At 37.2% G+C, this 25352-nt stretch overlaps 2 protein-coding genes across 5 annotated transcripts in view; both read right to left on the reverse strand.

Annotated features, from left to right (window-relative positions):
* Positions 1 to 19819, reverse strand: part of XRN1 (5'-3' exoribonuclease 1) — a 38122-nt gene extending 18303 nt beyond the window's left edge. For all 4 annotated transcript variants that reach the window (XM_015276962.4, XM_015276961.4, XM_040706067.2 and 1 more), the window contains exons 1-24: positions 19679 to 19819; positions 17008 to 17240; positions 15835 to 15932; positions 15377 to 15486; positions 15189 to 15299; positions 14911 to 14993; positions 12903 to 12990; positions 12638 to 12806; positions 12151 to 12218; positions 11033 to 11167; positions 10113 to 10179; positions 9593 to 9698; positions 9178 to 9267; positions 8867 to 9023; positions 8436 to 8555; positions 7269 to 7438; positions 6318 to 6438; positions 6121 to 6219; positions 4475 to 4578; positions 3844 to 3975; positions 2968 to 3130; positions 2397 to 2510; positions 1835 to 1933; positions 1567 to 1682 (exon numbers count right to left, since the gene is read on the reverse strand). In XM_015276962.4, coding sequence (XP_015132448.2) covers positions 1567 to 1682; positions 1835 to 1933; positions 2397 to 2510; positions 2968 to 3130; positions 3844 to 3975; positions 4475 to 4578; positions 6121 to 6219; positions 6318 to 6438; positions 7269 to 7438; positions 8436 to 8555; positions 8867 to 9023; positions 9178 to 9267; positions 9593 to 9698; positions 10113 to 10179; positions 11033 to 11167; positions 12151 to 12218; positions 12638 to 12806; positions 12903 to 12990; positions 14911 to 14993; positions 15189 to 15299; positions 15377 to 15486; positions 15835 to 15932; positions 17008 to 17240; positions 19679 to 19753 — 2828 coding nt within the window. In that variant the 5' untranslated portion in view covers positions 19754 to 19819. The remainder of the gene's footprint in view (positions 1 to 1566; positions 1683 to 1834; positions 1934 to 2396; positions 2511 to 2967; positions 3131 to 3843; positions 3976 to 4474; positions 4579 to 6120; positions 6220 to 6317; positions 6439 to 7268; positions 7439 to 8435; positions 8556 to 8866; positions 9024 to 9177; positions 9268 to 9592; positions 9699 to 10112; positions 10180 to 11032; positions 11168 to 12150; positions 12219 to 12637; positions 12807 to 12902; positions 12991 to 14910; positions 14994 to 15188; positions 15300 to 15376; positions 15487 to 15834; positions 15933 to 17007; positions 17241 to 19678) is intronic.
* A 641-nt stretch (positions 19820 to 20460) lies between these two features.
* ATR (ATR serine/threonine kinase) overlaps positions 20461 to 25352 on the reverse strand; it is a 36024-nt gene continuing 31132 nt past the window's right edge. The window contains exons 42-47 of the mRNA XM_015276960.4: positions 24917 to 25067; positions 24034 to 24190; positions 23749 to 23902; positions 23130 to 23281; positions 22651 to 22756; positions 20461 to 21032 (exon numbers count right to left, since the gene is read on the reverse strand). Coding sequence (XP_015132446.2) covers positions 20859 to 21032; positions 22651 to 22756; positions 23130 to 23281; positions 23749 to 23902; positions 24034 to 24190; positions 24917 to 25067 — 894 coding nt within the window. The 3' untranslated portion in view covers positions 20461 to 20858. The remainder of the gene's footprint in view (positions 21033 to 22650; positions 22757 to 23129; positions 23282 to 23748; positions 23903 to 24033; positions 24191 to 24916; positions 25068 to 25352) is intronic.

Genomic DNA, 25352 nt, shown 5'->3' on the forward strand with positions numbered 1-25352 from the left:
TACCTAAATAGATGCTCAACTAGAAAAAAGTATTTCAGTTTAACAATCTAGTTAGATTTTACACTAAACGTTAAAAATAAAATTAAAAAAAAAAAACCCAAAATGTCCTTCAGTTTTGCCTGAAACAGAGAAAACACTGTTGTGAAAATACCTGGAATCATGAACTCAGAACAATGTCTTTATCTGTGAAAGCAATAATAGAAAACCAGGAGCCTTATTTCACATACTGAGATTATCACCTCCTTGAGAGAAGATTCCTCAAAAAACACGAAGACACAGAAGCTCTACAAGATTAATGCAGATTTCTGGCTTCTATAGCCCAGAAGAGAGATATTCAGAACATACTTTTCTCAGGTACTGAGATGAATGCCAAACTTCCTATATGTAAGCGGCTTCTCTATACTATGGGATCCTTCTTTTTGTGTGTGATGATCTAACAAGCACTTAGACAGTGATACAAGCTAACTTCATTTTTTAACAACTGGTTGACACATATCACTGTACAAACATGCTGATGAGTGCTCTTCTGCACCTCTGAGCTGCATGCAAGCAATAAAACAGATTTATCAGGGCAGAAGGGTTTAGGCAATTCTGCTTCCCAGTGCTGTTCCTGTAACACCTCTCCAGTTTTTCAAATCCATTATGTATGTATGAAAATAGATGGAAGGTGTGGTACTACTGTGTCAACACATTTGGTACACTAATTTCAAAGAGGGACAGAAGATGGCAGCTTTTTTTTTTTTTTTTTTTTTTTTTTTTTTAGGATGAGCCAACCTCAATATGTTCTCGTTTAAAACATTGCTTTTTCTGTAAAAAAAGAGCTTAAGATTACTCAATTATTAACCAGGAGTTAGAAGCCTGTAACCAAACCACAATAAATCTTAGCCACAACTGAATTAAAGCATTTGCCAGTTCAAACCCCAGCTTCAGTTATGCAAATAGCTAACCAGGAAAGTCAAATTATATCTTTCTTTAACACTCCAATAAAATTAAATATAAATTAACAAGATATTAACATAATAAGGTCTCCAGGGAGACCTTACAGCAGTCACAGAGTGCCCACAAAAGTTGGAGAAGAACTTTTTATCTTGGAGAGCAGTGACATGTAAGGGGGTGATGGTTTTAAGCTAAAAACCAGTAGGTTTAGATTTGACTTCAGAAATTCTTCATTATAAGGTTGGTGAGGCACTGGAAAAGGTCATCCAGAGAAGCTGTCCATGTTCCATTCCTGAAGGTGTTCAAGGCTAGATTGGTAAGAGAGTTGTAGGCAGCCAGATCTAATAGATGGCATCCCTGCCCAGGACGTGGGCACTGGAACAAGATGATCTTTTAGGTCTCTTCCCACCCAAGCCATTTTTTTATTATATGTTTATGAAAAGAGTAAAAACCATTGCATGTGAATTTAATTTACAGCAAATATACTTAAAACTTTTACATCACAAATCTGTTCTATATTTTGAGAATAAAAACAGCATGAAAAACATAGCAGAGAACTGTAAAATAGTGTTAGAATTTACAAGCTACCTTACAGGCAAAATACATAAACAGGTTTGACTATGAACTTACTTCTTCTTTGATCCTCTTCCAATAAAGATACTCCCTGTAAATCTGGAGACTAGATATCCACTTACTCCAAGACGGCTGGCCAAAATGTATGCAGGATTGTACTTCACAGAATATTTCTTTAAAACAAACGAAAAAATATTTAAGGATAAGGATCTTCATATAAAGGACAAATGAATAATAAGAAAGCTTTTTTTTTTTTGAAGATGTTAATGATTGTAAAAATTATTTAACACTGTGTTTAAGCTTTTACTACAAGACAAGGACTTACATGCTGATTCTGTATTAGACGATCAAGCTGAGGTTCACAGGGAATACTGAAAACTACACGAATTCTACCTTCTGGTATCACATCACGTGAATCTTGAACCTTGCAGAGAAATATAACACAATAAAGGTGTTACTTAAAAACAACAGTTTTGGGACTCTGGCCCAGAAGTCTATTTTATTGATAGTTTTGCTGAAGCATGCACAGAGATGCCTTAGGCTTCATCATCTTTCCCTGACCTTCATAGTAATTTGTTCCAGAGGTAATCAAACAGCATTAAATCAAAAGAATCCAGGACTGAAACAGTCATTAACAGGACCTGCATGTATTGAAAGTTATTTCTCATAAATGAAAATAATCCTCCATTCAAGCTATGCTACTTTACACACATTACGTCAGGGACAGCGAGTAGCAGAACCACGCTCTATTTTAACTATCCATTAGGGAATATTCCATTTGAAATTTCAGCTAGCAAAATAACCAGTGCTGCCACACAACATTTTAGATTACTTTAAGCTTTCAAGTAAGGAAAGCTAGGGAAAAAAACAACAAACGTGGAACTGACTTCTCCCATGCAGCCATAGTATGGAGATCCCAGCATAAAGGCTGTACTGCCAGGTGGAAATAAATCATCCAAAGTTCTGATGTTCGAAAAGCGAGAGTCAAAGGCTTTGATATCCTACATGACAAAACGTACAAAGACAAAATTGATAATACTGAATGAATCATTCCGTTCCAGTAGAATCATTAAGCAGTTCATACAAACAGATGCTTACTCTAAAACTCTTTATTTTAAAATGTGAAGTAATTCAAAGGCAAAGAAGTTAGTGCCGTATTACAAATGCCGCTTACACAACTAACTGTGCTATCTTGTAGCACATCACTACAGTATTTCCTCCAAAATATCATTAGCTATAAAAGACAGTTTTCCAGACAGATCTCTGCTTTGCAATAAGGCCCCAAATTATGTGACAAAATAATTTCCTAAGTACATTATTATTTCTTATATACCAAACGACATTAATTGAAGCTGCTTATTTTTGTTCATTCTTTTGCATATAAAATGTGCATGTTCCTCCCCCACCTCAATGGAGTAAAGAACTATGTGCAAGAAGATACTGAAGTTGTATATTTACCTTGACAACAGTTTGGTAAACAAAAGGAAGAGCTTGTTTTGACCACTGCTTCTCCAAATAAACTTGGCCATTCTGGTTAAGCTGATATCTATTACCAGTGAGTAACTGAGCATACACAACTACTGATGTCTCATGAATAATTATTCCTTTTCTTCTCTGATAACTGAACACAAAATAGAACATTAGGTTTGATTACAACAAACAGAACTTGACCAAGATGGTGGAATTAATTTCTTAAAATAAAAGTTACTCTTAACATAAGGATTTTAATGTTTTGTTTCCCATTTTATAAAAAGTACCCAAAACAGACAGCTTCACCAATTGCTTACCCATCACTACACAGCCATCAATATGTAGCTGTTTGGTGAGCTCACTCGACCTTTACAGTGGAAAGGGTTAGGAGTAGTTCAGGAAGTTAAATTAAATTATAGGTAATAAAATGGCAAGCTATTGTAACTCAGATATGTTCTGTTGAGCACCCACATTCTAGAAATGTGAGCTGTATTCAGATGTAACAATGTTAAGCTATTGAAATTATATATTGCTACTATATATGATTCCATTCTGCATACTTTCTACAACTGAACATCACTAAAATTAGAACAGAACTGATAGGGAGAATAAATACTGATACTCATTTATCGAAATTCTTCTGTAACAACTTCTAATTTTAAACACTTAATAATTAACTCCATATATTCTCAAATTTCAACATATGTTTTTTAAACTTCTTAATTTTTTTTTCCAGTGGACTCATTAACACACACTATTATGGATACAGCAGCTCTTTTCTGCTACTTAAGTATAAGCTAAGGCAACAAAATATAGCTAAGCTATAAAATGCAAAGTTACACCTCGATTTTCAAAGTTACTTACTGCTCTGAAACACCCTGAACCTCTTTTAGCCACATGCTTTGTTCCTTATCTCCAACAAATGTCACTTTAGTTGGGGGCACTGCGTTTCCCATGTAGAGTTTCTGTGTTCCATGTGGTTCTTCCAAATAAAACCTTAACAATTATGACAGATACGAATGTAATCAAATAAGGCAACTCCAGGCATAACCAACCACGAGCAAAACTTAAATAGTTAGAAATTATTTTCTAAGGACATGGAAACCTTGCAGTTTTACCAGCTGCTTTTTCAACATGCCACACACTGTAATTTTATAAGAAGTACCAGTGCACATGCTGAAAGGAAGATTGTATAGAAATGTCCTCTTCTACATTACTTAAAATGGATTTCCATACGTACATTTTTATCTCAAAGTTAAGAATGAGATCTCCAAAAATCTTAAACCTAGAGTGAAATATTGAAGAGCTAAACTTCTACACTAATAACCAAACCTCAGAATGATATACAAAGATTCCTCCATCAGTGTTTGATAAATCTGGAGTAATTTGCTGTTAATAAGTATTACAACAAAATCAAAACTTGTGCAGCCTAGTAATCTTGTTTGGAATGAAAAAAATGAAGGCAGCGATTAATTATCTATGAAATGTATCTTACTTAGTTTCTCCATCTGACACAGCAACAACTCTGGCTTCCTCAAGGTGCGGCCAGTTAACAAAAACCACCTTTCCAAGAACTGAACTGGCAACATTTTCCACTGTCTGAAAAAAAAGAGAAGTTACTGTTACTAATCTTTGTAACACATTCAAATGGTTTCTTAAAATCATTTTCAAATTGTTTTTGCAATAAAAATGGCTCTAGTTAGGGAACAGTTCTCTTGCAGAACAGAATACTAATTTTACTTTAACTGTACCGTGACAGATACTACACAAGCTGTTTAGAAATGATGAAGAGAATCATTCTTCACGTTTTAGGAAGAGTATCATATTTCAAATGTGTGTCCTTGTATCTAGTATATGTCAGTCATAGGAATAGGGCTGACATCCATTTCTGGTATATATTTCCTATGGTGGTGTTCGGTTTTTTTTGTTGTGTTGTTGTTGAATCACTTCGAAACTGACAACATGAGCTTAGTAAAATATTCTATATGACAGATTCAGCTTCTGTATCTCTCAGGAGCATTTCTGTCCAGGACTTTCATAACATCTGTAATTTTAATCTCATTCTCCTTATTCACTAGTTTCAGCTAATTATTAACCTATTATTTTTGCATGTTTAACTCTTTGCAGTCTATCTTAAGTACTCACTCCTCCTATCTACCATGCAATCCTACTTTGCAGTTTAACCTTCACTGTTTTCCAGTATCTATTTATTTATCAAAATCTTTCTAACTTTTTTCTTCCATTTCTTTTCCTGGATTTGAATTTGCTACTTGATATTTTTGATTATGAATTAATATTGTCATGGGAATCATTTTCTAAAAATATTTTTGCTACTTAATGTCTCTGCATCAACTCTTTCCTCAAATTCCTCCTTAGAAAAGCTTCATTTACACAGAATGTGTAAACCTGCTTTGTTAATGAAGAGTCTGATGAAAAGAGCCTACCTATGAACTTTTGATGATGACCACAGAGAAATGCTGGAAATTTTACTATTACATCCAACATAAAATATTCTTAAGATAGGACAAAATCAAACCTTCCAGCAATTTCCCAAAATTTGAGGCTGTTCTCCACATAAATTTAGCATTTTAACGCTAATGAGCTTTATTTGTTGATTATTGACTCCAATAGCTGATTAAAGCTTTTTGTTGGAACTAATACAGTACATGTTTTCCATGATCTGAAAGTTATTTTGAAAACAGATACTGATAGTACTATCAACTAACAGAGTAAACTTTGGGCTGGCAGGTATGAACTGCAGAGTTGTTATTTCAGCAGTCAGTTCTACGGCCTTGAGCATTTATCTGTATTTCACGTTCCCTTCGATTAATCCAATTTAAAAAGCTTATACATAAAGCTCATTTTGAGACCAAAGCCTTACTAATTAAATGAAGAGTTTTTTTTTTAATTAATTTTTGCAGTTCCTTGGTTTTTTTTTTTTCAAATCACTCTAAAGGTTTTTCTCTGTTAACACACTACTGAAAAGATTTAATTAACCAAAATTTCAAAAACTGACAATTCAACATGCTCATTCTCTCTAGGACAAGTTTTTTGGTTGATTATTCATTGTGTTTGGTTTTTTTGAGGGGGGGGGGAAGGGAGGAGTGGTTTTTCTAGTTACTTTTAAAGGAGAATACTTACTTGCTCTTTTGAGTTCTCATCAGTTAGGATTTCTAACATCATGTTTTCTCCATGGCTGCTTTGCTGAAACACTTGTACGCCACTTTTTTTAAGGTAGAACTGGGCAAGAACAAAAAAAGTACATAAAACTTAATTGAAATCTGATGTAGTAATCTACAAAAAAGAATAAAAAAGATCAAAAGAATAAAATAATTTACCTTATGTTTAATGTGCTTTAAGGTAGGAAACCCACAAAAATATAACGCACTCTTGTTGATTTTAGTTATTTTGTTGTGGGTGATTTCTACATGCCAAGCATCCAAAGGTATTGTTTTGTACCTAAAAAACAAGTTGCACAACATTTGCTTATACAGGCTGACCTTTGACCCTATAACCCCTCATTACCCTTTCAAGTCCTCTAGGAACACTACTTGACAAAAGCTCTGAGTTTCCTACGAGATGCTGAGTAATTTAAGCTACTTGAAATCTAGACAAATGACTATGAAACACATACCATTTCTGCAAAGACACTACTTGAAAACAAAGGAAGAACACAACTTCCACCCATAATCACAATATTGCTGTTTTAATTCACTGCCATTGACAAATTCCAAACTAACTATAGTTATATAAGGTATGATTCATCTTCACAACTGTTCAATTTCCACCAAGCGTAAACTCGGAACAGGCATTCCTCCATTAATTTATCTTAAATTTGATTACTATTAAGGTTATATTTCCACTTAATCTTGAAGGCTCAGCATGTGTTAAATGAACTGCTTACAGTGACTGGAAAAATGGAAAAAACGCTTGTACCCAAAGCTCTGCACTGGATTTAAATATTTACCATGCTTTCCAAATGGTCTGAAACTAGCATGCTGATAAATCACCACATCTATCAAATATTTGTACCAGTTTTTCATCTTTCACATCATAAAAAATGTAGTAATTCTCCAGAAAGTGTTCTTTCTGACTTAGTATTGGTTCATCTGTTTTGCCAAGCAACGCTTGAAGAAATCACCATCCTGTCCACAACTTGTAATATCTAATGCAGCAATTTACATATTCCAGTCTATGCATCTCCACAAACAACTTCTGGCTAAAATGTGAACTGCTAACTACTTTCTAACTACTTTCAGACTACTCCAAGACAGTTATGTCCTCATTACCTGGTATGGCATCTTTCTATTGCGGGAAACTTCTCTGGCCACGGTGACGTGTACGGGAACTCTGCATCTTTGTCATACCAATACATCAAGCAAGCACTGTGAACATTTCTCCGTTTCTCCTCTTCTTTTAGGCACTTATTACACGATTCCATGGCTTCCAGCAGTCGTTTCTAAATTTAAGAAGAATTTGCATAAGTGAAACCAGCAACAGAGATTAGCACAGACGTGCACACTACAGAAGTGGATATCTGCATTTTTCTAGTTAATGCGTTCATTGTCTAAGTGCAGCCTTTCCTCCATCATGCTTCAAGTCCAGAATGAAAACAGGACAATTACAGTGGAACGCTGGAGAATAAATGTTTCCTTTTCTGCAAACATGTTTCCAAAATGCTAGCCATATTTTGCTTTATACATTTAGCTTGAATACTAGAAAAATTTTGCGGAGTACTATTGGAAAAGGTTCAAATCCTTCAAGTAACAAGTTGGTTCTGTCAACTTTTCACTGTAGGCTATGAAAATGCAAGGCACACACTGAACTACAAAAATTGAAAGGCATGTACCACCACTTGAATAGATAGCTAATCTGCACTTTTATTTTCACCCACTTACTTTAACATACTCAAATTTAGTCTGACAAAATAGACGATAATAATTCATGCATAAGAACAACATACGTGATATTGTTACCCTACAGGCAGGTGGAAAGTATTATTTTATTGCTGTCCTTTTAACATTCTACTGCTCAATTTGTACTTAAAGTATATTAGTACTGCTTGTTGCTGGTGCTCAGGTGAAGAGATTTTTGGAAAAGAAACTGGTGGTTTTTTTTTTTTTGTCTCTGTGTGTATCTTCCTTTTATTCTACTTACAGACACTCTAAACTTATGTACATATTTCGCTATAGAAATACTTCTGAAAAAACTCTGAAACTCAGTGTCTGAATACTTCACCAAAAACAAGACCAAGCAACAAAAAGCCCACACAATTCTTACATAGGACATTCACCACTTGTAACTTCATCTAGCTTTCACCACCAGGAAGCAGACTGTTTATCCAAGGTCTTAGCAGACACTAAACTTCCATTTAATTGTACTTCTTCTAAACTCCTCATAATTAAACTACAAATGGATTCATTACAAAGCTCTCAGCAGGCACCAAAATAATTTACCTCATCAATAAATGGGATTAATACCACAGCTTCCCATTCTTGCTGTTTTCCATTCAGGTCAGTTTTAAAGTCCAGAGGATAATATTCTATAATAGGAGAATCTTGACTAACCATCAAATGCTAGGAAAATACAAAAGAAGAATAGAAAAAATTCAACACTAGTTCTAGGAAGAAACAGGAAATGTGGCATGAAAACAACTCCAGGCTGAACAGCAGTTAACTTTTAACACTTAACTGTCCTACTTAAACTACCCAGAAAGTTTAAAATTTTATTTACTAGTTTTAAAGTGTGCTATGAATAATAAGTATTTAATATTTAGAGATAGTCTATAAGTAACAGTATATGTAAAAATGTGAAGAAATGTACATGAAAATAAAGCAGACAAAAATCAGCAGACAATAGATAAACGCAACTTAGTTCTAAATGATACCTGGTAACATCTAGGTAACAGATCTTTGCTAGCTGCTGGTAGTACAGCAAGAAGCTGCTCAAATGGCATAAAAGGTTTTCCCAGTTCAAACTGGATTTTGAGTTCACTGATGTTGCGAATATCTGACAGATAAGGTGCATAATGATAAGGATAATACCTGCAGGAAAAAAAGTCCTACATTACTCAAGTTAATTACAGTACAGCAATATTCAGAGATGTGAAATACACAGAACCTTATTAAATGGTTCCAGCATATAAGGTGAAACGTTGTTCCACCTTCAAATGGTTTCTCATTTGACAATCTTTCTTACCAACTCCAAGACTGAACTCCATGGTAATAATAATGCAAAATCCATTGTATTGCCTGGACGTAACATTCAGCTTGGTCAGCCAAGAAATCACTTAAAAAAACAGAAAGATAAATAGATTTTTTTCTGATTTTTACTAGCATAGAAAAAGTACATAGCCCCTTCTACATAAGAACGAAGACAGAGTATTTGGGTAACCTACTAAGCACAGTTTTCTACATTCATTTAATACTCATGGTTTTGTTATTTTTTATCTCTAGTATTCAAATACTTGTTACAGAAAACGTGATTTGTAGCTCTTCCAGCAATAGGCAGAAGCATCACCACTACTTGTATTACCTACAAGAAAAAAAACCTGTCTTTGGCATAACAAAACCCCACAACACCAAATAAACAGAAAGAAAAAGTATACACTTACTCAGAAACTACTTCTATACCCATCTTAGTCATGTAGTAAGTTCTCTTGTATTGCCTAAACTCCGTTTCAAACAGATCATCATCTTCTGGTTCATCTTCCAAAACAGCTGAAAAAGAAGCCATGAGGAAAATATGGATTAACATTCCATAACCCCTCTACTAGAATAAGGTTAAGAAATTCAGTTTTGATTTGAAGGTATACTTTTATTCATAAATTCACAGTTACGTGTACTTATTCCTTCCTTACACAGAAGGACACACAGAAACTAACACAATAATAAAACAGAAGTTCCTGGAATAAAACAGGCACTTTTTTTCTTTAAAAGATAGGCAACCAATTTTGTAGCCCAATTATAACAAGTGAGAACATAAGGCACTTCCATTTCTCAAAAGCTGAGTACGTAACTCTGTCATTTAGATTCAGGTCATTTCTGACATGAAGTTCTTTCAAGTCTACCAAATCTATACACAAATTAACAAGTTCCTGTTGTTGCAAAAAGGAAAAAGCAGCTTGCACTTACTTTTAGAGGTGACAACTTCATCTTCATTTTTTTCTAAAGCAGCCAAACAGAGCGAATTTTCCTGAGCCTAGTAAATTAATATTTGACATGCTGTAAAAATACAGGATAATATGCACATTCCTCATTCATAACCATAAAATCTGCAACTCAAAATACTAAAATTATTATGTATTAATATGTATGTAATATGTACAGAAATACTACATTTTCTTCCTGAGTAATTGCCTAGAGACTGTAATTTTATCCATCATTGTTAGACAAAGGAGTAGTCTCAAATAAAATCTGAGCTACCTTTAAGAGAAAGAATCTGGAATGCTTGTTTTCCGAAACATGACTTTTTTGGAAACATACCTGCACAAGCACGTGATCAAAAGTTTCATCAGCAAACCTTAACATTATTTAAATGAGGATAGGAGCCAAACATCCATTTCATTCTCACAGAACACGCTCTTTAATGAGTACAGTACTCTGAAGAGCATTCAATAAGAAGACTCATTAAGTTGGCTCTCTTCTCCAGTACTTGAGATATGCATGCTCCTGACTATCAATGCCATTCAAAGGATCAATCAAAGTGACTAGCTAGTACTATAAAACCACTCCAAACTTCTGTGGCAAGTAAGAAAACAAACAGAAATAAAGCATTTCTTACTAAAGGAATAGTTAACGTTTTATTCTTACAAATCACAATCAGCACTGAACAAAGAGTAATGATACACTGCAACAGACTAAACTTGAAGGAACTCCCTGCTGCTACTGCTATGCTCAACAGAAGGCCTATATTGAAGGACAGCCAAAAAGGCTCAAAAGAGAGATTTATACTATTTAATGTATCTAAGATATAAATTACAATAGTTGGCAAACTATTCATTTGCAAAAAAACAACAGTCTTATTTGCACAACAGTGCATGTAAAACACTAACCTTGCGTTTCTTCTGTTTATTGTTTCTGGCTTCTTCTGCTGCAATACCAGCTGCCTCATTGAGGTATTTATTGCCTACTTTACTTTCAAACCATTTTAGGTCTACAAAGACTTCACTGAAGTGCTCACGATCAAACTATGCAGAAAGAGTAAAGTTTAGAAATACTGAAAGGATGAATAATGCAGACTGCTAAATTAACAATGTCCTTTTAGTAGGTAAATTAAATTATACATAACATTTTGCTCTAGATCTATAACCAACCTAACAGATTAATATTAAAAACCTTCCTTCATGGCAACATGCAACCAGACCCAAACCATATATCCTATTCTAGCAATATGTTACAGAAAGAGTTAAACAACTTTCAAACTTACCAATCAAATCCACAAGTACTAGAGGCATATGGGGGCTAGATAATACAGTCTTGTACGCACTCAACCCTTTAATAGTTTCAAATGAAAATCTGAAGACAGGGCTGAAGCAAGAACAGATGAACTGCCTCCTTCAAAGCTCTTTGAAAGGCTGGGATATTTCCCTTTCTAAAGGCCCTACACCTTCTCTTGTCACTAGGATGGATTAATGCAGTGGCATTTAATAGGACTGCCTCCCGAATGCCATTTAGCTCATGAAGAACACTGATGCCTGCCTCAGAGATCATAATACTTCACTGCTTTTTCATCAATGATATTCATTAAAAAAGTGTCATACTTTTCATTCTCTAAGATATTCAGACTTACCTTACCTTACAAAATATTAAAGAGTTAAAAGTTCTGACCAGCAAAAGAGGAACGAATTTTACTGCCTGCAGCACACTTTGCTCAATACTATCACTCATTCATCAATAACTGAGGATCATGATTCTACTGGTGAATCCTCATTTGACTTGCAGGGCTAAAACATGCTGGCTAAAGCATCAAATTGCTCAAGCTTTCTCCCTTTTATGATACTGTAAGATCAGGTAACAACTGATTGGATCCCATATCAAACAGTTAATGGTTCTGCCTGTAAAACACTTACTCAGCAATTCATTAAAACTACATGGAGTATTTTAGGACATTATATGAAACTCATATGTAACAGCCTATATCATTCCATGAAACATAATTATGAATACTTACATCTGACAATCTTGTGAGATATTTCTCAAAGCGCTTTAAATTCAGATGCCCATTTTCATTTATGTAACCTATTGGGAAAATAAAGTATGTTTTGTAAATTAACAATTTGAAAACTATATCTTAATTGCCTCACAGATAATGAAACACAATCTTGCTGGTTGTCTAAAAAAATGGTAATAATGGTAAACATTCCAATGTTGCCAAAGAAGTCAGTAAACATGTACGTTACTCCAAGAGTAATACCTCATACTTATTTCTTCGGCAACTACATGCAGGATTCTGCACTCCCTTAAGGACCCTCTTTAGACAAATCCAAGAGTGTAATCACACTTCATCTTTTTGCATATGCTGTTATTACTGTTAATCTGCAAGTTATCTGGTTTAATCTTACCTTTTACTCTTAGTCTGCTCTACAGTTCTCCCTCTGTCCACTCTTTATAAACCAACCAACCCCCAACCCACCCCCCCAAGAAAATCAACTTCTTACCTCCCAGTTCTGGCAAGATAGCCATGTATGTTCTATAAAGTAGCGGCAGTGCATCGTGATTAATGTGTAAATGAGGTAGATGAGGGATAAAATCATTGCCTACGAGGAAACCCATTAAGATCCAATCATCTATTATCTTCTCAATATCGTAGTCAAAGGAAATCTTGTCCTAAAAAGATAGGAGTAACATTTTTATTATGAAGTTTTCACATAAATACTTCATTCCTCCCCCTGCCTCCCCTGTAACAGCTCCATTAGAACTTACTTTTACTGGTGAAAATTCATAATCAATATATTCTCTCATCAGTGACAAGTGCAATAAATGAAATGTGGTTTCCTCTGGTGCACATGCTCTGTAAATTATTTAAAACACTGTCAGTTATTTATAAGCACACTTTCAAGATGAATTTTTAATAAATCCAAGGTTGCTTAAATACAAGTAAAGTGAAGATTTCATCTATTTTAAGACGAATCTGTTTTGACTACAAAATTTTGTAGTAGAATCTTCTTAACAGCACATGTGACGGCACTACATGGCAAATGGTTAACTTACAGAAAGCTGGGCAGCCTTTTGAAGTTCCATCTTGCACTGAGCATCTCATAAGCAAGTCACTCTCCAAATAAAGGGACAATCTAATATATTTCTAAGGCATTGCATTATAGTACCATTCTGAGCATACACAGAATACAGAGTCATGACCAAACTGGTTGGGCTATGCATATACTTGTTTGAAATGCTACTTTAATGAAAGAATATACTCAACTTGAAAATATGCTCCAAATGCATTATCTATTAGTGGTTTTAACACATAGTGCTAATATACACACACAAAAAAGACAAATCTACTTCTTATCCATGGCATAAATTAAACAACTGCCTTTTCTTCTTCTTTGTGAAAACTAGTTAATAGTTAAGGCAAAGTTAGGCCAAAATTAGTATATGAAGAGCACTATGACAAACCCCCAGCTACATTTGGCTGCATAGAAATTCAGTCCCAATTCTGTTGCTTTTTAAATGTAATTTTCAAATTTGTATGCAAGACTTTTGGCGGATCCAATTCACTGCTTTCAGACTATTTCACCTCTCATGTATGTCACTTTGTGGTGAGGCAAAGAATTTCTCTCAAGAAACGTCTGTGAGATATCAATTTGTACCTATTTTTAATATTTCCTCAAAAAAAAAAAAAAAAATTGACTGTATCAGCAGAAGGCAATTCCCATAATTTCCAGAAGTGCATTTCTGTAATGAGCAATACTACCAAGATATTGCAGAAAGGCTAAACTTAGAGGAAACACCCGTGGAAAAAATGCCACCTAGGAAATCCTGCCTTTTCACTTCATTTTTTATTTAACCAGTCCATCAAAAGGTTGTCACACTTTATATTCTTTTATTAAAAACAGGAGGAAAGGGCATTTTTCTTTAATAAGAATTTAATAAAGTCTTTTAAAACACTACAGTGCTACATGCCAGCACCATCAGCAGAATGAGGCAGACTTGACCAGCATTAGAGGAGAGACTGTAGAAGACTATGAAGCAAATACTTCCGATGCTTATCACACTGACCTTGGTAATAAAAACATACAAGCACTGTTTTTGCCAATGCATAAATCTAAACAACTATGTGACTTAAATGTGTGTTACTCAAAAGCCTTTTTGTAACGAGGAATATTTCTGGCTTTCCCACCTAGCCCTTCACCCATCAAATACGTTCCTAAGGTCCATCACAGAAGGAACCCACCCACAGTAACACTTACAAAAAATATCTTTTCTATTACTTCAGAATAAGTCCACGTCCACACACAATTCTGGAACAAAACACCTGGTTCTAACTGATGACAGCACACACGTTAATTCAAATGGCAAAATCCAGAATAAAAGCAACTGATCAGCTAAGTTAAACAAGTTGATTTCAGCGGTTATTCCAGACACTTACGTCACAAAACCTAAGAGATACGGAGCCTTTTAGAAGTACTTGTAAGAAGTACAGCAGCAATATCATACAGCCCGAGCTGCCCAATTCACAACAGGAAGCAAAATGCACAACACACCAAAGGCCTACGGAGTTTTTCATCAGCTGCCCCAACATGTTTGCCCACGGAAACAACTTTAATCACAACAATTGGATTTCTCTAAAATCACACATATTCTCATAAAATAACTAAGACTTGATTAATTTGATATACAATTATCAAGGAACTGTTCTAGTTATGCACTGTCTTTTGGCTTTCACTTCATCATATATAAATTAAGAGTAAAGTTAAAAGCAGTTCACCTTTGAGATTTTTTACCACCAAATCTGACTTCTTCTCTTAAGAGCGCAAAGTGTGCCTCATGAGTTGTTAATCCCAGCATTATCTATTGCAAAGAGATATTAGAAAAGTCTTACTTCATTTTTTACAACTTTTACAAAAGATTTTTCTGTTATATTACGAATGCAAATTTGGCAGAAGACAAAGTTACATACTTGTTGAACAGCATTTGAGAACACTGCACGCTTACAAGACAAAGACAACACAATTAGAAATCCCCCGTTGTTTTAATTGCACATACCAAGTCAGCATCTAAGCCATACAGACAGTGCCTTGTGTTTGGATCATGATGAGGCTTTGCTTTTTCTGATCTGATGAATTCCATAATTTTATGCTCTCCTTCACCTGGTGTCTGTAAGAAAGAAAATGCTTGTATTTTTCCATTAAATAACCTTTTTCTTCAATGAAACTTGAATAAAAAGCAGTAACCTCGTGGCCTGATAAGTAGACTGTTATTCCCTGCCAGGATTTGTCTGTGGAAATTTTCATATTGACGAAATATTTAAGATGTTCGTGCAGTCTGGCCATGAATTCGGTTCCTGAAAAAGAAACCCAAGTTAAACACAAAGCTTTTCATTAGTCACCGAAAACCACATTTATATATGAACTATTAATGAGAAGAATAACAAAAAGAATATTCTGCACCAAAACGAGGGTAGAATTTTATTTCAGTAAGTTTCATTTTTCTCATAACACCTGAAAAAATTTTCTAGAATGAGACAGTAGTCCAAAAACGTCAGAAGTTACCCAAACTTCCCCAAATAAAAACAAAAGGAACAACAAAAAAACCCTGCCTATAGATAGGAAAACAGTTCCAAAATACAGATTAAAAACATATAATCATAAATCTAACCACTTAATTTAAAATAATTAACAAATTATCTTACCTGGTGTAATACAGTTGGAGTCAAACCTGGCTTCCGTAGGGAGAATTTCTCCCTTTTCCAATGCCTTTTTTATTTTGTCCTCTGCCTCTTTCGCTGATCTAAAACAAAATGGGGTTGGAAAGAAGGGGTGGAGAAGGAAATATCTTACTGTAATGTTCTGTGCAGAGAAATATAACTCCTGTACAGAGCTCAGAAATGAATCTGATAAAAGAAGGACTTCTTAAAAATAGCTTTTTCTCCAGTAATGATAATAATCTGGCAATATTCAGATACAGTTAATATTTCAGTTATCAAGAAATAACTGAGTGGCTCATCATAAGAAAAACAAATTAATACTGAGACAATGGAAACTTAAACATTTGAAAATGCTATTCCAGAACAACATGGAGCATCTAACTTGTAGCTGAGCAAAGCAGCAAGTCTGGAATACAAGAGGGGTGCAGGTAGGAGGTGTGAACAAACAACTTCGCGCCACTAATGGAGAAACTAACAAAACCTACCCTGACTTGACAACAACAACAAACTACTCAGTTTTCCTACTGCCCCTTTCCCTGTATTTGTTTCCATCTGATTTCACTTACCATCCCTGTACTGTCTTGACTACTGGATTTCCTTCCTCACAAGTCTCCAAACAACTTCAAAGTCACTCAAATCATTGAATACAAACTTGCTAATACTGTAAAACCTACCTGCAGCTGCATATTTGAGTTAACTTGCTAACTGGTTTCAACGGAAACTAGAGTTTCATTAGTTCCCAAATGTATTCTCCTCTATGATTGTTACAGAAGATTCCACTATAGTTACCAAAAAGGCCTATCTAGAGACATAGCACATAGCAAAGAATCTTACACATTCCTAAACCACAGGAAATATCCTTGTGAGCTGTACCGCATTTATCTCACTGAGAATTTCTTATGAAACTAGTCCCTATCCTTCTCCAAGGAAGCACCACATGTGCAGAGAAACATCTAAGTAATGAGCAAACTTCATTTTTTAGGAATCCTAATTTTAACTGTTAACATCTTAGTAGCATCTACCTTCATTTACCTAAAAATTAAAGCCACTGTCAAAGGTATGCCTACTTAGAATACGTTTTATTTTTCATATTTTTAAGTAAGTATTTTTAAGAAATAATCATTAACCTAAAGACAGAGCAGGAACAAATATTCTCACCTAAACCGTCTGCCACGTTGCTGATTCATTTTTGCTCTTGGGGCTACACCATCAACTGCCATGAAGAAAACTTTCCTTGGCTTAATAATGCGAAACAGTACTTCTAAATAGTGAAAAATGTCAGCAAAAATCTTATCTTCTGAGATTCTGAAGTGAACATCATCATCATTTGGATGTGAACATTGGTGTATAATGCCATTCATGTCCAAGTATAAGTTGTCAAATTCTGGAATCTAAAAAAGCCACAGTTAGTACTCATTTGGTGATGGATGAAGCGTCGCAATCACTACACAAGGTATGGCTGAGATAAAGTCTGCAAATGAACTCAAGCGGAAGATTTCCCTTGAATCTACTGTACACCAGTGTGCTATATATATACACACATATATATGTATGTGAAAAAGAAATTACCTAAACAGCACAGTTATAAAACAGTTTTAAAAAGTCACATGTATTTTACGTGCAACTTGCCTTTTATTATTATTATGAGCAGCTTTTTCTTTATTAGCATACAGAAGCAAAAGCTTAGACAGATGGTCTATGCTGGGCAAAAGAAAAGGAAAGAAAAAGAAATCCAACCCAGATCAGAAGCCTTTCCTCCATCCCTCTCGGACAACACTGAAGAAAACACTTAAAAAACGAGCAGTGGGGGCACTCCACATAGAGGAATACCAGGGATCACTATGCCAGCCTAACCAGTCTATCCAGGCTGCACGGAGCCTGAGTAAGGTATGTGACTGACAGAAAGTCACACAGCAAGCATCTTTTACTTAAGAGGAAACACAAATCTTCTATTTTTACAAAGCAAAGTGAACACCACCCTACTTTTCTGATTGCTTTTGAGGGTTCAAAAAGGACCACACCAAGCAAACTGCTGTTAGCACATACCAACTTCCTTACTGCTGTGATGACAAATTTCTACAACTATCACAAACTTTATTTTGTTCTTATTTTGTCAAAAAGGAAAGGACCAGATTAGCCATTAACAAGCACACGGAACTGATATGAACTCCAGTCAGCAGAAATAAACGTTTCAGCAGTACAACCCCAAGCATTAATTGCAACCCACTCCTGATTCTGTTTCCCGGCTTCTCTAGAAATCTTCTGAACCCAATCAAAAGATGTTAAACTGCACAAAAAACACTCTTTTCCAAATCCTGGAACATGGACCAAAGGTCAATGCTTCAGAATAGAAATGCTTGCCAGATTAAGCGATAAAGCAGATGGTCTAAGTACTTCAATAATGTTTCCTGGTGCTTCAATACCAGACAGCGTGGCACTGCCTACGGAATCAACTCAAGGGGAGTCAGACTTGGATATTTCAGGGTTCCTGTTGAAATAACAAATTCTTTCTTACACAGACACGATAATGATAGCACAGTTTAGTCAGTGCTCTGTTTATAATCCGTAATAGACAGAACATCAGACGTATGCCAGCAAAAAACGCCACCTGATGCACCTTGGCCACAGCAGGAAATAGCTGAAAGCAAACTTTCCAAGCCCTGGAAAAGCTGAGTAAGCAGTTATCAGCCAGAGGGGCTGCGTTCTGCTACCTCACACTGCAGCACAGAACTCCTAAACTGAAAGAAGACAAGTTTCTCTTTTACACAAAACACATAAGCATATTTGAAACAACTTAAAATACTTATCTAGCTACTAGCATGTATCAGGCTGTACATTCGAGTGGTCCGGGAAAGAAAAGGAAAAACGTAGATACATTTTACTGTTCTAGGTCACAAGCAGCAGTCCAGACACTTCCCCCTCCTCTACAAGCAGCAAGTACACCACACACAAGGAAGTAACACCACAGAAACTTCAGAAAGACCGGCCGTGAAGTGGCACCGGCCGCCCCGAGCTGCGCTTTCTGTTTCTCTTCAGAGGTGCGAGGCGCAGCGTTCCCGCCCGCCCGCCCGGCCCCCAGCCGCCCCTGCACGGCTCCCCACACACCGAGCGCCGCCCGGCGCGGGGGGTAACAGCGCCGAGAGCCGCCCCTGCCCCGCTGTGCGCTACGCGGAGCCCGGGAAGCTGCTGCGGCCCAACAGGGGAGGGCCGAGAGCCCGCTCTGGAGCCCGCTCTTAACGCAACAGCTACTGGGTCTCCTGAACCACTACGTGTCCAGAAGCAACGTTCAGACACTCCAACGTGCCGCCTCCGCACAGAACGTCTTTATTTAGCTAAAACCACGTCGGTAGCACCGGGGGGAACCAACAACCAGCAACCGAGAGCCTGATACTAGCAGGTACCGAAGGCGGTTTCTCTCAGAAGGGTCTGCCCGCCCGACTTTCGGCACTGCCGCTAACGGCGTTCCCGAGCGCGGCACGGAGCGGCCCCGCAGCTCGGCGAGGCCGAGGGAACAAAAGGCGCGGGCGGCGGGGTGCTCCGACCGCGGTGCCGGCACAGCGGGACGAGCGCGGGTACCCGCCTCAACGCCTGCGGTCGCGGGGTCCGGGGTTCCTACGGCCGGGGGGGAGGGGGCAACCCGACTTTCAGCGGGTTCCGAAGTGCCGCCCGCCCGCCCCGCGCCGCCAGGCTGCAGACGGAGCCGCCCGCCCCGCGCCCCCCCGATCCCGGACAGCCGGCCCCGGCCCTCGCCCCTCAGGGCCCCCCCTCCGCGGCGGGAAGGAACGGCTGCGGGCCCCGTGCAGGCAGCCAAGCCCCGCTCCCGGCTCACCTGATGCTCCTTCAGCACCTGGCTGAGGCAGGGGTACCGCTCCGAGATCCACCGGTAGAACTTGGGGACCCCCATGGCCGCGTCTCTCTCCGCCGCCCCGTCGGACCCAAACAAGCCCGGGCTCCGCTCCGCCCTCCTTCCGGCGCACCGTGCTGACAGCCGCCCGCGCCATAGAGCGCCCCGCGCCGACCAGCGAGAGCGGCGGGCAGAGCGGCAGGCGGAGAGGCACGCACTGCAGCGCCCCCTACTGGGCGCCCGGCGCAACCCGCCCACAGCTCCCTGTATCGCTCACTAATGCTAACGAGGTGCAGCGCGCGCCCTGCGTCCCGCCCCTGCGAGGCCGGCTGAAAGCGAAGCACTGACTGTAGCCACCCTCTTCAAGATTGTTCAGAATCCCCGTCTAGAACTCTCAGGAGCCTGAATGTGTTGTTGTAACAGGCACTACCATCCTGCCTGCAGCACTGGTGGCACAGCCACACTGCTGCAGTCCTCAACTCACCACGCTGTGCCAGGCAAGGACTAAGGAAACGATGGCAGAACACAATAACATTTCCTTAAGCTATTCATGAGAAGTCTTAAGATCTCAAATGCTGCTTTTTTTCTTCTTTTTTTTTTTTTTTTTTTTTTTTGCCAAGAGTAAAAGGAACAAAAGGCCTTGGGCCATCCTTTTCAGATATTAGGCAATATGGAATAAAGTTTAGATAAATGAATACTCAAGTTCTACTTAGGAAAAAAGCAGCTTTCCGAACTACACAACAGAAGAAGCTGAAAGCACCACTTCACACTGTATCAGTATGAAATTTAATTCAAGTTTTCTACTCCATAGCCAAACTGAATGAGAAAATCTGTACAGAAATAGACAGTATTTTTGAAGTTACCATGCATCCTTTCAACACCAAGAATATAATCAGAGCAGGTATGTACCTAAGAAATTTGCAGACTTGTGTAGTCTGTTTAACTTTTAATAAGTACTGCCCTGTATGTGTAAAGAACACATAAATGCATTCATATTTGCAAGTGCATATTCAACACAGATTTCAGATTCATCAGAAGACAGTATCAGTGTTTACATTCAGAACCAGTTACATTCCGTAACCAGTTAACAATGATTAATACCTTCTTAAGCATATCATAGCTTGCTTCACCATCGTGAATGGTATCTCTCTGAAGCAAACAAGTTTTACATATATGGAGCCCAGCCCATATACATTTGGCAGAGGAGATTGTCATCACTTGCTTCTTGAATGAGGTAATGAACATGCCCTTCAATAGATAAGGGTAATCCTTTTATTCTGTTTCTAGTCTTAATAACACCTTGTAGCCGTTGTTCTATATCAAGGACATGGGTTTTGGCCTAGAAACAAAGAAAAAGGAAGAAAAATGAGTATTGCTATTGCTCATGGGCTTCCATATCTTAAGAAGTCTTCATTATGATATTTGCAATCAGCGTGTTAATTTAATACAAGACCCAAATGTCTGCACCAGTGAAAGGATTATCACTTAAAATGAATAGACTACTGGTCAAGTTATAGGTTTTGCCTTAAATTTAACAGATGAAATTTAACAGAACAGACTGGAAAAGCTATACAAAAGTATTGGGAAACGTTAGAATGTTTTAATAAACCGTTCGAGGCCCTCTTAGAGTACCAGCTCAGAGCAATTAAACTCACATTTTCTTGTGAAGTTCAAGCATAACACTGGCACCTATCCAAAGAGACTGTTAACATATGTAACTATGTGGGTGGTCCTGCAACAAAATGAAAGGAACTGCCTTGTCAGCAATTATTTGAAAACGAGATTCTCTGTGCTCAAATAACTCAGTTGAGCTTTTTGCTGGAATGTAACTTCAGTAAAGGTACAAGGGCTGCTCTGAAAGTCACGTCTTCTATTTTATCATGTCAGCCCATGAGTTCAGAGGCGGATGTTGGTGCCACAGCACTAGAAGTTGAACCTTTCCACCAATATCCCATTACATTTTGCTGCCGTGTGACAAATGGCAGCAGAGGGGCACTCTGACAGAGACCAAACAGTGGATGCGAGCACAGTGAGGTGGTGCATTTCAGTGGGACTCTGTGGATGCAGATCGTTACAAGTGAGGAATGAAAGTTCTTTTTCATTGTTAATGGAGGTAACTATGTTGAAAAATAGTGCTTTGTAACCGAGAATTTGCTCTATACAGCAGTGTTATCGTGCTCTTTGTACCTGCTGTAGTTTCCATAGAAATAAATAGGTGGCATTACTTCCAGAGTGACCTACTTTGTGTGTTCTTATCTTAGTTACTCTGTTTATCAGTGCTTCTTAAGATTTACCTGTTATTATATGATCAGCCTTTTTCACTAAATATTTCTTTTAAAGCAGAAAAACAACAACAAAAATAACCAAGCAGGTTTTTACAGAAGGAAAAGATTAAAACTACAGCTTGTGAAAGCTCTATTTTGGATAAATAACACAGTATTTATCAGCACCTATAAAATAAACAGTAAATATTAAAACATGTATATACATATATATAAATTTCTATAAAGTATTCCTTGACATATAACAAGGCACATATTTCTAAGTATCCACTTATCAGAAGCACAAAACATACATGGAAAGGACGTGTGGAATGCTTTTCAGATATTACCATCACTTAATTCTGGAGCACATGTATGTCCTAGAATATGGAAAGGCAAGAGCCTTGCCTATCCTGTGTTTTCTTTTGATGTTATTGATGATTTAGTTATGCCAATGACAAGGTTATGAATTTTGTTTTGCTTGGTTCTTTAGTACATAAATTATATTCTCCACCAATAAAAACAATATTTACCCTTAAAAAGGGATATAGACTAATTAGAAAAAATAAAGTAATTTTAAAATGAAGGAAAATGAACAAAAGGAAAATTAAGCTTTCTATTAGAAAATATACAAATTGCAACTGCAGTGAACATGTAACATTTGAATGCTTTATGCTGTGTTTGTTTTCAACTAACCTTTTCATTGACAACTTCTCCAGTTTCATTCACCTGTGCCTTTGTATTCCCTTTAACAGGCTTACTCCACTCCACAAGAGGATCATGAAGAAAAGTCTTTAAGACACTAAATAAATTAATAAATAAATAAAGAATAAAGGTTTGAAATAACAGGATAAGAGCAGTACTTATGCCAAATACTAGAACACTGATTACTTTGAGTCAATTGTAAATACACCATGTAGCCTTTGTGGCTTCAGCGTAAATTAAAGAACTTCAGTAGTATGGATAAATTTTTAATACATAAGCATTATCTACTTGTAGCAACAAACCACCAAGTTTAAAGTTTGTGCTGAGTATTTCTATTGGTTTATATTTAACTGCATGCCATATTAAGACTGAGCTGCACGATAGACATGCTGGAAGTGGCATATTACTGTTTCTGATGTTTAGACTAGGGAGAGTTTCTTCAGAGCTTTAAGCAAAAACAGTTGCCGTACCTCATTAAAGGCTCCCTTTGATCACGCATAAGCCTCGTTGTGACTTCACAAGCTCTTCGGAAGAGACCTTCTGTTCCCATTGGACCCATTCCATTAACCATGTTATGTGTGAGACGAAAAGGAACTATTTCCGGGACTTCAAAAGTTTCTCCCTTTAAGTTGATACGAAAGGGCATGCTACATGAATATGCATGATGTTCTGAACTAAAAGCTTGTTTGTTTGTTTTTAGCAGAAATATCAGAACTCCAAATCCCACTCTGATCATAATTTTTCTTCATTTTACAGAACCAGCAACAAGATTCTGCATGTGATAATCACATCTTTGGTTGGGAGGTGGTAGTGGAGGGAGTCACAAAATACAAACATAAAATGAGGAGCTATTATAATGAATATCCACCAGCTCATCTGATATTGAGCTACTCAAGAAGTTGGCTTCCATTAATGCAATACATATATTCTATACGTGTCACATATCGTTGTGTATAAGTAAGAAACAAAATGCAAGAGAGAACACAACAAATATATCAGAAGAAAAAGAAAAGAAGAAAACAATTGTAATGTTTACAGATTACATGCAAGTAAAATATAAAGCAAGTTCAGCAAGATGGCATTTCTTACCTTATTGAAAAGGCAGTTGAAATCTACATGCACGCATTCACCGGTCAAAGAATCGAACAGGATGTTTTCACCATGCCGGTCTCCTAGACCAAGTATGTAACCTACCATTGACATGACTGCAACAGAACGGCAGTAGGCAGACCTGCTGTTATACCTGTGCAAATTAGAATCAGATATATTAGACAAAATCAGCTCCTTGATTACGTCTTCAATCAATAGCATCATTAAGTTTTAGTGAAATAGACAAGTAGATGTTCTTGAGCTAGCCCAATCCCAGTTACTCACCATGAAGTAGGATCAGGAAACGTTCTAAGAAACCATTCATGAAAAACAGGAGGATGACGAGGCAGAAGGACTTCTTTGAACATTTTCAGCTTTTCAGGCAAAGGTGCTGACTTTGGAAGCATATGCTGACGTAGTTCCTTTCCAGTCATATAGATACCTGTAACAGACTTCCTCAGTTAGGCAAAAAAAATCCCCCCAAATAAAGCAATTACAATATGATATTTTAGATATGATAAACACTTGAATAAAATGAATAAATGAAAAATAACCGACAATGTGCTGTGGTGGGGTGCTAGAAAGCAAATGAAAATTGATAATGCTAACTGAAACAGCAGATGAGGTGCAACATATCACATAAATGTACTAGAAATGAGAAACAACTGATCAAATTTGAAGAAGAACTCCACAGTCTCTTCTATTATTCAGTGCTGCATCTATTCCCTTATACAATTATGCCAATCGTTTCAGCAGAAGTGCCAACAGTATGGGAACATATCAAGATGATTATGTTAACAGATAATTGATTAGGAAATTGTTCATAACAGGTGTCAATTATCTTCCACTTCGGAGTAAAAATATAGTACATACACGAATAATAATATATTGCAGATAGTTAGAGATATGGTGACTGAATCTAGTCTGATTCCTTGCTGTTTATCTCATGTACTTAATAAAGGCACAAGCCCTTATGCAAACACAACACGTAACAACCACAGAATGGCTTAGGTTCGAAGGGAACTCCGGAGGTCATCTTGTCCAACTGCCATGCCCAAGGAGCAGGTAGCCCAGGACCATATCCAAACTTAAACATCCTTCTCTTTCTCTCTCCTCTCCTCTATCTGCCCCTCAATCAAACATTACATAATTATTTTTTTTTTTTTACCCTTCTCCTTATAAAGTTTTATCAGGATATTTCTTAAACCAGCAGTATTGTTCACCCATTCAATTATGCCACATTCATCATTTAACGGAATAACTGCATAGGTCCGTATATGGAGCTCTCGACGACGCGACTCTGCATCTTTTCTTAAGCACTGTTGGCAAGAAACAAAAAAGAAAAGAAAAAATGAGAATAATAAATAACAGGATGGAAATGTATTAAAAATTAACCATCCTATTCACATTTGTTTTCCAGTCACAATCCATAGTACAAAATTCTAAGCTTTACTATCTGCAGCAGAGCACATACAGTTGTTCTCACAAGTCTGTAACAAATTATGCATTATCAGTCGCTATTGATGAAGTATTTTACAACAGTTTACTTCTCCCTCCTGGGAGCTTTATCTCAAGATCAGAAACAAAGGTCTTCCTTCTCTCCC

This window comes from Gallus gallus, chromosome 9 (assembly GCF_016699485.2).
Source record: "Gallus gallus isolate bGalGal1 chromosome 9, bGalGal1.mat.broiler.GRCg7b, whole genome shotgun sequence".
In the NCBI taxonomy this organism is placed as follows: domain Eukaryota; kingdom Metazoa; phylum Chordata; class Aves; order Galliformes; family Phasianidae; genus Gallus; species Gallus gallus.